Below are 12,366 nucleotides of genomic sequence, written 5' to 3' on the forward strand. Positions count from 1 at the left end.
AGGGTGGTGCTTCTTTGTTTCTAGATTTATGAGTAAAATTATCTCTATTTTATATTATTCATTTAGATGCCTTTCTTATTTATACAAGAAAGGCATCCAAAGTCCTTTGAATATCTCATGTGTTTGAATTGAATTACATATTTTTTAAATTGAAACCAAAATCAAAGACTATCATCCCCCACCTATCATTACTAAGAAACCTAATGTGACATAGATACACATGAATGTGGCTCTATTTGAGTGGAGACAAGCCACTTAGAGATGTACATTTACAAAAAGGACCTTTCTATAAAATCATTATTTTGTTTTTAAAAACTATTTTAAAGTATAATAATTGATATCATTAAGTTTTTAGTACTCATCATTATATTACATCATGGTAGGATGCCAAGGCTGACATGGGCTCTTCACATTTCTTAGAGTCTTCTAGGTATGAGGATGAGACTCCTTCTGAATGTAGAGAGTTGAATGATACGTCACTATAAAAACGACATACATGGATATGATTATTGTTGACGCCATTTTTATATAGATTCTTGTTGTGCGTTATATATAGCACATGGACGATGAATCTTGACCAGCTATTGTTTTCATCTTATGACAAATGGATAGATCTCTTGTATACTATAAATTTTTTAGTGTGATATGTGTGTGTGTGTGTGTGCATACTTAACTCATTTTACTCTTAGTCTTTTACTTTTGTTCTTTTATGTACATTCAATTCAATTAATTTAATGGCAATCTTTTACTTTTGTTGTTTTATGTACATTCATTCAATTAATTTAATGGCAATCTTTTACTTTTGTTCTTTTATGTACATTCATTCAATTAACAATTAATTTAATGGCAATCTTTTATGCTATATGAAAACAATCATTTATACAAATGATATATATTTGAAAGAGAAATTATATGAGGGAAATATTCATAGTCTATACCCACATAAAATAGAGCCAAATTCTATGCAATGAGACATGTAATATAGCAAAACAAAGAGAGAGGAAGATAAGAGAAGGATAGACAGAAGTATAGAAATTATATGAGGGAAATATTCATAGTCTATACCCACATAAAATAGAGCCAAATTCTATGCAAGGAGACATGTAATATAGCAAAACAAAGAGAGAGGAAGATAAGAGAAGGATAGACAAATATAGAAACAAGGCTAAAACAAGCCTTTGAGGTGTTAAATCTATCCTTTATATTAATGGCTATTATAATAGAATGTCGTGAAAAACTTTAATGTTAAATAACTAGTCCAGAACTAACCTCTAAATGATAATACGAATGACATAATTAGTGTGATGCTATGAAAAACTTTAAGCAATATGCATCATTTTTCATATATGGGCATTGAGCAGCATTAGGAGAGTAGTGATAATTAGACAAATGTAATTGCTAAAAAATTCATAAACATTTATATGTTTAAGTATATAAAGAAAGATAACTCGATGAGTTTTCTCAAAAGGTTCTACCAAAACATAGCGTTGTGTTAGTGACTCTTAATGCAGTAAACTCTAAAACATGTAATTGTTAGTTAATTACACACACACACACACACACACACACACACACACACACACACACACACACACGTGTGCACACATTGTATTTTTCATTGTTATTAATGCCTTGGTTTTCTAACAAATATGGTGGTTTAACTTGTGCATAAGAGTTTCATGTTGACACTTATAATGATTTAAGACTAAAGTATTTGAGGATACTTTAAGTGATAACAGGCCATGCATAACTGACATCAATTTTCATCCCAGGTAGAAGCATATTGGTAATGAGTGGCCATATAATCAAACACGTATACATTGTATAAAATGGTCTCATAAGTAAAAGTGCTATAATCTTAGTGTTATAATAAAGAAAACTCGTGTGATAAAACTTTTTAAACTTTACTTGAAAAATATTGTTAAATTTATTTGATGATAATGTTTTAAGATCTTGTCGATTTTGTAGATCAAGGCACAATCAAGCATGCAATGATGCATTTTATATAATAATAGATAAAAATAAAAGGGTTTTTGAGCATAAATATCAATGCTCAAATATCATATGATAAAGTGAATAAGACACAACACATACAAAAGTGAATCATTGTTGATTTAAAGGCACATACTAGGGTGTCACAATCTATCATAGTTGTTATCAATTTGTGGATGTAAAGTTGATCACTTTGATTAAAAATACTTAACTTTTGTTTTAAGAACACTTTTAAAAGAAATATTGTCTAATTGGAGTATGCATGCAAATTACCCAAATGGGGCAAAAAGGTGAATCATAAATATAGAAAGAAATGGTAACGTGGGGGCAAGGGGGTGACAAAAAGCCACATGGGCATTACTACGATGCTTTAGTACTTAAAATATTAGTTCCTTCAATTACTTTACAATGTGACGATCAACTACACAAAGTTGTCACTTGTAAGAACTCAAAATCAATCCATTTGACAAGCATCAATGCAATACTGTCCTTACAGCTAGAGAATAATGTGAATATATGCTCCTTCACTCCATGTTTATCTAGCTTTAGAAAGGTTGATTTTTTTTTTGAAATAATGTGTGAGGATTAAAAGAAACCACTTTGTGTGTGTGTGTGTGTGTGTGTGTGTGTACATTGCATATCTCTTTTCTCGTTGTAGCATCATTGTCAAAAACTCACACATGCATAGCCTCACATACAATCACACAAGCGCGCGTGCATATGCACAAATGCACACACACACATATGAACCAATAGTACATGGGGTACCACCATTCCAAATATTTTGCCAATTATCACACAATGGGCAAGCCATAAGAATATGCATCACAACTAGATTAGACCATACGATGGAGACCATATCTTTGAAGATCCCAATACACATGTTATTGATGTCACTTAATTTGTCATAGAGGAGGTGGAGCACTTCAGAAACCATTGGTAATGTAGAGGTGTGGCAATTATTATACCTGCCTACATCACACACACACACACACACACACACACACACACACACACACACACACGTGCACACATAATTTTTGAAGACCCCCTTTACGAGGAGGTGTGTAGATGTCCCCATGATTTGAGACAACACCTCCCTTTTAAGTAATTGGTGTTGCAAGATTTATGTAGTAGGCCAAAGACTAGGAGACTTATTATTAAGACTAAAAGCACATATTGACACAAAAAAATAAGAAATTTCTTTGAACAATTCTTGAAAAAAGCCTCTTTAGAGCATGCTTGCATTAAAAATAGTTGCCTATTTAGTGGGTGTTTTTGTTGTGTTTTATAATTCTTTAGGAAGCACAAATTTCTAAGTGGGTTAAGAGGTCTACCTAGGCATATTTGAAGCATAATGATTACCAAAGTTGTAGTTGGAGTTCTTTTGTCTTTATTGCATTTTGGTAGTAAGAGAGTAATTGTTAAAGCACACATGATTTAAAAATATAACGTGTTTTATGATGTGTTAAGTTTTAAGATCACCTTGTTTCCATGTCATGAATGCACCATGCAGTTTGGCATCATCAACTTTACTGCATTTCATTAAGTAAGTAGAAAAACTTTGTTCCCCTGTTTTATATTCCTCTAAAAGTTCTTAAATCAAATTATGCAAACATGCTTATGAACATGGCAAATCAATCACGAGACGGGAAAATAGCCAAGTGGATAAGGCGACGTCCTTTTCCTCATGGACGGGGTTCAATTCGGGGCCACCCCTCCCCTCACTCCACAAAGGGGTGAAAAAAAAAGAGTATTGTGTGTGTTGTACTCCTTGCCAAAAAAAAACATGGAAAATCACATGACTAAAAATTGGGTCTTTGATTATGGCCTAGAATTTATGTATGGCAATTGTCAAAGTTTAACTATGGCATTCATGAAGCTTGGACTATGTCCAATAGTTCTAGCAAAAACAGGTGACTGCTCTAAAGAATCTCAAACAAACTAAATCATCCCAACACAAATTATACGCATGGCAATCGTGTTGGGCTTTCAGTGCAATCCTGTGACTTAGGAGTCACACGTAAAAAATGCTTTGCAAAGGTGGTCACTGATACTATTAACTTAGCCCTTTGATCGGTACAACGTATCCTATGATCTGTTGTCATTTGGGAATTTTATGAGTTTTCAACGGGAACAGTGGCAGAGATGGACCCTAAATAGGGTCGGGATGGCTATGAAACGAGATGAAATATTCCCGTAGGATGTGTGGGAAAGCCATAGCCTTACAGGTTTAGCTCAAAGGAAGTGCTCCGAGGTTGGCGAGCAGGCACATGTAATAATCTCGCCGCACCTCACCGCACTATGTAAGGACAGGGTTACTCTCGGGCGCAAATGATGCTGCACACATCATGTCAAAGTAGGGGAAAAGGTGAAAGGAACTGGAATCGAATCGTCACACTGTGGTTCGTCGATAGCGTGCAAACGGGACTCTTAAAGGCCAGTTTTAGGCATAAGCAGTAGTTTGAGACGGTGGGGGGGGGGGCAAAGGACGGCCCACCAACAGCTCTTTACATGAACCTATTAGAATGCTCGGATTTGGGTCATAATTTTGGATCTCCACAGAAAACTAATCATCGATTTGATGGGCCTCTCACAATGCGTCGTGGATTGGCGTGCGGTGTGTGGGTAAAGAGTATGTACATTGTAAACTCGAGAGAAGCTGAAGCGGCAAGAACGGTGTAACTGAAAAGAGAAATTGTGGAAGCCTGCTACTAGGGTGAAAAGGTTGGATGCATTGGGAAGGAACGAGAAGTTGCTATGAGCTGTTTCTCGAGGAAAGCTGTGTGTGTGAGTGTGTGTGATGAAAAGAAATGATGGCTCGAGGGGGGCGGGGGGGGCGGGGCTCCAATAAAAAAGGGGGAGGGGAAGACGGGGCATTAAGGAAGGCTCGCAAAAACAGGGGGGGAGGAAGGGCGGGAGGCTGGTGGAGTGGCTACATCATGCATGCATTATCGACGAATACGGCACGGGGAGAGGGAGCAAAAAGAGCTCGTGCCAACGGACGGGCCGGTACTGCTCACCAATAGTTGGCGAGTGTGTAGGACGCGAGTACGGGCCATCTTGATTGGGTCGTACAGCTTCCACCAATCTTAGGTCGCATTAGAGCGAGGCAAAGGTCCTAGGCCATGTGGAGGCATCAGAGAGACAAGCAAGGAAAAGACAGCTTCAGACGTCCGGGCGGAACAGAAGCGGCGCCCGGCGGTCCGCCCGTGGGCCGCCCATACCACCACCCTGGGGATCCCGAGGTGCCTTTCTTTTCGACCTTCTTTTCCATTTACTGCAGCCAGGCCTATTTTATTCCGAAATCCAGCCGTCGGGCAGTGCGCCATCCTGGCTCGCCGTAGTTTTCTCCTTGTATTTTTACTCGGTCAAACATAGTAAAGCCCCGCCTCTTCACTACCTACTTCACCCTCGGTAGATCTAATTCATCTGACGCGCCCGTGGCCATGGCCTCCTACGCGCTACGTGTAGAGGTATGGCAGGCAAGGGGGCTTCAGTAAAGTATCGGTACTCCCGGTAAAACAACGTCGCTGTCCCTCGCACAGTCAGGTTGCACGCCGCTGGCCTACCTCGTCTCGTCTCGTCTCTCTCTCTCTATACGGCCCCCCCCTCTCTCTCTCTCTCTCTCTCTCTCTCTCTCAACTTTCCCTTATCCCTCCTCTCCTATGCCCGAGCCTGACCTTCCATAGTTTCACCTCCACCGCCGACACCCTCTTATCCCCCTCCTCCCTTCCTCTGCCTGAGCTTTGACCTTCCATAGTTTGCTTGCCCCCCTCCTCTGTCTTGCTCATGCGCGGCAGCCAGGCTCCAGCACGCGCGCACACAGTCGCCCATTAGATTTCTAACGCCCCCCTCCTCTGAGCATAACTACCTCCTTTTCCGCTTCTAATAGTCGCGGGCTCAAACTTCAAACGTCCTGCACTGATCATGAATTCACCAGTGCACCCTAACAATAGTGACTGCAACATTTGTAGCCCCTTGTACGTCCCACTTACTGTGTCCTCAGCCCTCTCCAATTCCCGACTGTTTCTTAGGATGGTTACGCCTTCAAGTGAAGTTATAGATTCTTGAAGTATTTGCAGCCTTCGGTCTCAAAGAAGAACATACATCCGCCGCCGGCGTTGTTCCGAGCTTGCCGACGGATCTCCTTCTCAACGTATACTTCCTTATCTGTGCCATGACTGCGTGCTTCTTTTTCTTACTGGCCTGCCCCATACTGCCGCCATATTATTCACATTTCTTGAGCTTTACTCTTCGTAAAACTTGCCGTTAATTTCTCTCTCAAAATATTGTTATACGCTTCACATGAGCTATGGCTATGCTTAGCACAATTGAAAAGGTTGTCGGTTATTCTATTGTCGGCTTCAATTTTATTGTCCCTTTGACTTGATGTTAGATTATACTATATTTTGAGGATCACGAGAAAATTAGAAATTGTTTTGTTCAACTGCAACCCGGGCTTGCTGTGTATGTGTGCAGTATGCAGGAGATTTGACCAAAAGCCGGGGTTAAAGCTGCAAGGTGAAAGCGTAGTCAAGCCCTAGTGCTTGGATTTGTGGAGATCTAAGGTTTACAGCTAGCAAGACAGCGGAGTATACACTCTGAAAGATGGACTATGACAGCCACTTGAGGGCCATGCACCCATCGCTTTGCAATGTGGTGAATTACGGAGAAGGTTCAGTTGGGTCCATGATGGCTCTAATGACGGATCATCAGGAGACTGAGCATCAACAACAGCAGCAGCTCAATATCATGCAGGCCACCACAGCCGGAGCCGTTCACGCGCCTTCCTTCGCTTACTATAATGCAACACTTGAACCATATCTTCAGTCGGCCCTCTTCCAAGCCGCCCATGCTTTCCACCATATCCACCATGTGGAGCCCCAGCCTCATTGCACACTCGAGCAGTTGGACGGGCACGCTGTTGTGATTTCAGCAGAAGAAGAAAAGCCAGACCTTGCCTCCAAACTAGTCCATGGGGCTGGCCAATTTAGCGGTGGCCGGGAATGCTATATCTCTAATGGGCCCTCCATGCTTGTAAGCCCTGGGGCTAATTCTACCACACATGATACCAGGGGTGCAGCAGCATCCATGGACACGGATACAAACACTCCGACGGATCATCCCGACCCTATTAGAGCTAAAATTATTGCACACCCTACATACCCTCGCCTTGTAGTAGCGTACGTTAATTGCAATAAGGTGAGCTTACGAGGTTGTTATTTCCTTTGCACTAGCCTCCATTAACATTGCTACTTAGAGTGGCTTTGTTTGTTTGTTCAATTTTGCAATCAATTCAAACTGCTGTATGTAACGTAGATTGGAGCTCCGCCTGAGGTGGTCACGAGGTTGGACGAGGTCAGCAAAAAGTATCAAAACTTTCGATCACCTACACCTAGTGCTATTGGAGCGGATCCGGAACTGGATCAATTTATGGTACTTTGTTTTGGCGCATTTTTTACTCATACGCGGCCGCACGACGGGTGCTTTGGAGTAGAGTCACAATGCCGCAATCTGTATTTCAGGAAACCTATTACAATATACTCCAGAAGTACCATGAGGAGCTCACGCAACCGTTCAAAGAAGCTATGGCGTTTTTCAGGAAGATCGAACTACAACTGAACGCTCTCAGCAAGGGGAACTTGAGGATGTCCCAATCAGGTAGCTCGTCCATCTCTACATACACAATCTGCCCGATGGTTGTGCATTCCACCTAATTAACAATTCTTCATAACAAAAGGTTTATGGGCAAACTGGACTTGATTATAGCCTACACGTCGGGTCGGTTGTTATATTTACCCTATGTTTGTTTGATCTGTCTCCTTCTAAAAATGCGCACTAAGAGAGTAGTGCTAGGTGTTGTCTTCATGATGTTTTCCTTTGTTAAGAGACAAATCACCGAGTATCCTCATCTAAATATGGCGATGTCTCATTCCCACACCAAGTGACTAAGTTGCATGGTCACTTTTAAGCTTTCATGTGCTCTTTTAGCGTGGCTCACCATTTCTACTCGATGAAGGTGACACGCACTCCCATTCACCAAACCTTCTTATATTTCTTTCATTTCTTGCCCTTGTATGTGGTGCTCTCTTCAAAGTACGATGCAAAATGTTCGTTGTAGGTCCCATCTTTCTTTGCCTTATCCGTGAGTGCCGTAAAATGGTGCATCAACTCCTCTAACTAACATCTTCAATCTTGCATGAATTGGTCCTCCCTAGAGATATTCATCTTTGTTCCACTCTTTGACATCTTCACTTTTCTGCACATGGGTTTAATTGCTTGAAACTACCCTCCATTGAGAGAGAGAGAGAGAGAGAGAGAGAGAGGGGGAGAGAGAGAGAGATGTGCCACTACTTATTTCCCACCATCAAGTCATTAGAAGCAGTCACTCTTCTACTACCTCTCCTACTACAAGTGCATTCGTTGTCCTTCTTAATACAATAATCTTTATTGAATCAAAGTTTACTACATATCTCTATTTGATGAGCTAGTTTAAACATATAAGAGATGAATATTAGTAATGTAGGTGTCATTATAAAAAGAGTTACCTACACGTGTTTATGTTCTCATTCATTTATCTAGGAGATAGAGAGGAAAATGACTATGCTTACCCTCACGTGTTTATGTTCACTCAGTCATCTAGAAGATAGTGATGGAAATGACTAATCTTGTGTAGGGTCAAGTCATTAGAAGCAATCACACTTCTACTACCACTCCAATTACAAGTGGTTTCCTTTTTCTTAATATAATATTCTTTATTGATGGAAATGACTAATCTTGCGTAGGGTCAAGTCATTAGAAGCAATCACACTTCTACCACCACTCCAATTACAAGTGGTTTCCTTTTTCTTAATATAATATTCTTTATTGAATCAAAGTTAAATACTTATCCCCATATGACGAGTTACTTTAAACACACAATAGATGAATATAACGTGCTATTATATAAAGAGTCACTTACTTTTGGTTATGTTTTCAATTCATTCGATTAGGAGATGAGAGAGGCAAATGTCAAGGCTTTCGCAGGGTCTTGTTTAGTTGCTTGAAACTACCCTCCATCCCTCCTTTTCTATTCTTAATCTTGCCTTTCTTCTTTATGCTTCTCTCTTTATAGACATCATCATCATTTGTGTCTACTCTCAATCACCTTGAGAGATTTAGATTTTAATTTCTCTTGAACTATCTCTACAACTATAATATTTGTTTCATAAATATGACCATCTCCTTTGCAATTTTGATAGCATGCTTACAGGCATATATGTACATACATACACATATATACATATATATATTTATATGTATGTATATATGTATGTGTATACATATGTATGTATGTGTACATATGTATGCATGTGTACATATGTATGCATGTGTATGTATGTGTGTGTGTGTGTGTATATATATATATATATGTATGTGTATATATATATATATGTATGTGTATATATATATGTATGTATGTACACACGTATATATGTACGTACATACACATAGTATGTAGTATGTATGTTTGTGTATACATATATATATTTATATGTATGTTTGTGTACATGTGTATGTGTGTGTGTGTGTGTGTATATATATACATGTATACATATATGTATGTATATATTAGTATGTAGTATGTATATATTAGTATGTAGTATGTATATGTTTGTGTATACATATATATATTTATATGTATGTATGTGTGTACATATATAAATGTATGTATGTGTGTATATATGTATGTGTATGTATGTGTGTTTGTGTGCATATATGTATATATATGCACACATACACATAAATATATACATGTATACATATATATGTATACATATATGTATATACATGTACATATATATATATATATACATGTATACATATAAGTGTGTATATATATATACATATATACATGTATATATATATATATATACATGTCTATATATATGTATACATATATGTGTTTGTATATATATATATATATATACATATATACACATAATGTATGTGTATGTGCATATATATATATATATATATACATGTATACATATAAGTGTGTTTGTATATTTGTATATATATATATATATATATATATATATATATATATATATATATATATATATATATATACATGTATACATATAAGTGTGTTTGTATATTTGTATATATATATATATATATATATATATATATATACAGATACACTTATATGTATACATATATGTATATGTATATATCTGTATGTATACATATATGTATACATATATATATGTATGTATACATATATGTATACATATAAGTGTGTCTGTATATATATATATATATATATATATATATATATATATATATGTGTGTGTGTGTGTGTGTGTGTGTGTGTGCGCATATAAGTGTGTTTGTATATATGTATACATGTATACATATATACATATATATTTACATACATATATATATATATATATATACATATACATACATATATACATATATACATATATACATATACATACATATATACATATACATACATACATGTATACATACATATGTCTGTATGTACGTATGTACACACGTGTACGTATATAGATGTATATGTGTGTATATACATATACATACATAGATTATATACATACACACATACATATACACATACACACATTACTTACACAATAAAGTAAACTACAAAACATGACAAAAAAAGAAGAGTCGTCGTGAAAACAAGTAACATTCTTCTCCTCATCGTCTCCCTAGTCGTGTCATGACATACCACAAATAATAAAAGGAGAGAAGGAATCTCTATAGTATATCAAGAGAAAACAACTAGAACTCTATTTTAAATTTTAAACTATACAATTTTTGCAGATATAGAGAAGAATATCATCTCAATATATTGTATATTAACAACAAGAGTATGAAAACAAAACACCAATAAAAAACAATAAAATGGATATTTATATCTATCGTTTCATTATTGTGTGATAGATAATTGTTCACCAATATTTAAATTAATCATCTCTACTTAGCATCCTTATATTTTCTTTGTGGACTACAAACTAAACCAACAAGGAACATCATATCAATAACTTTGGCTTAGCATAAGAAGCCTTGAGAAATCTCATAATACCTTGTGTGTGCCTTCTACTAGTAATTGCACATCTCATTTATACTCCAAACTTTATTGTCATGAAAAGTATCAAAATCACTCAAACCATGGTTTGACACCATGGACTTTGTGGATGGTTATCTAGTGCTTATCTAGTTTTTAGACCACCAAATGTTTTTTTAGCTATTTTATTAAAATAGATGCATCACTTATTTTCATATGTCTAGGCATTCTACAATTTTTGTGTTTCTTAATGGCATGGATACTTTCTAATAACTATGTAATGATCAATGGGGCTATGTCTTTCTGTATGCAAACATGTGGGAATATATGTTGTAAATACTCCACAAGGTGGTGACTTTTGATTATCTTGATATATTGCTAACCTTTAGCACAAATCTTGAGGGAATAATGATAGAACATTTATCTTTTCTGAATTTAATGTTAATCATTTGGTTCTCTTCTAGAGCATTTCAATTATATTAAACCCGACGATAAGTGCAATATAGATAAGGCTACATTTTATCAAAGAATGATCTCATAAAGTTAACGTCTCTTTTATTATGTTTTATCACCTCTTGAAATAGATGCTTGCATCATACTAGTTTCTTCAAAGATGGGAAATAATGTCTATAAGGATCCTAGTAATTTCTTTGTAGCTTATGAGTGATTACAAATGTATAATTCCTAATCATTGAACATTCATCAATGTTGTGTGATCTCTTGTATTAAGTTGTAATAATATTGTAACTATAGTATTATGTCATGACAAACATCGTTTATCGTCTCACCCAAAATAGAGCCTTGTACCATTTTATCTCTCTAAAGATAGGAGCTCGTGTATAAGCATCCTAGTAATTTTTTGATAAGTGTTATTGATATTATAACCAAGTAAATGCTTGATGTTATTAAGAGAGATAAGCCCATGAAGGGAAATTGTAGATGAGTGTTGAGAACCAAGCATACGATAGTAATAGAATTTCATAATAGTAAAACTGTCCTAAAGGAAACTTATCTCTTGGTATCTTGTTTTTCATGAAGGGATATAGATAGCCATAGAACATACAAAATGCAAAGAGCTTCATTGCATTTCTTGAGCTCATCTTTTTCTTCTCTCCGTCCACCAAGGTTTAAAGGAAGATGTAGGCGAGGTAACTTTTATTATAAAATTACCATTAGCTTTAATTCATATTCTATGTATCATTGGTTTTTTAACAAGACCCAACAGAGTCTTTAGTTGGACTCATGAGAAAACTCCTTTAGATTGTCTACATTATTATACAAGAGTG

General features: G+C 36.7%; 1 protein-coding gene across 2 annotated transcripts in view; it reads left to right on the forward strand.

Annotated features, from left to right (window-relative positions):
* Positions 1 to 5,668: 5,668 nt before the first annotated feature.
* Positions 5,669 to 12,366, forward strand: part of LOC147620060 (homeotic protein knotted-1-like) — a 50,586-nt gene continuing 43,888 nt past the window's right edge. The window contains exons 1-4 of one of the 2 annotated variants that reach the window (XM_086772211.1): positions 5,669 to 6,151; positions 6,475 to 7,197; positions 7,315 to 7,431; positions 7,521 to 7,656. In XM_086772211.1, the coding sequence (XP_086628337.1) occupies positions 6,604 to 7,197; positions 7,315 to 7,431; positions 7,521 to 7,656 (847 nt within the window). In that variant the 5' untranslated portion in view covers positions 5,669 to 6,151; positions 6,475 to 6,603. Of the gene's footprint in view, positions 6,152 to 6,184; positions 6,335 to 6,474; positions 7,198 to 7,314; positions 7,432 to 7,520; positions 7,657 to 12,366 lie in introns of those variants that run through there. The other variant, XM_086772213.1, reaches the window with a different exon arrangement.

This window comes from Cibotium barometz, chromosome 32, assembly GCF_041138505.1.
Source record: "Cibotium barometz isolate CiBa-2024 chromosome 32, ASM4113850v1, whole genome shotgun sequence".
Lineage (NCBI taxonomy): Eukaryota > Viridiplantae > Streptophyta > Polypodiopsida > Cyatheales > Cibotiaceae > Cibotium > Cibotium barometz.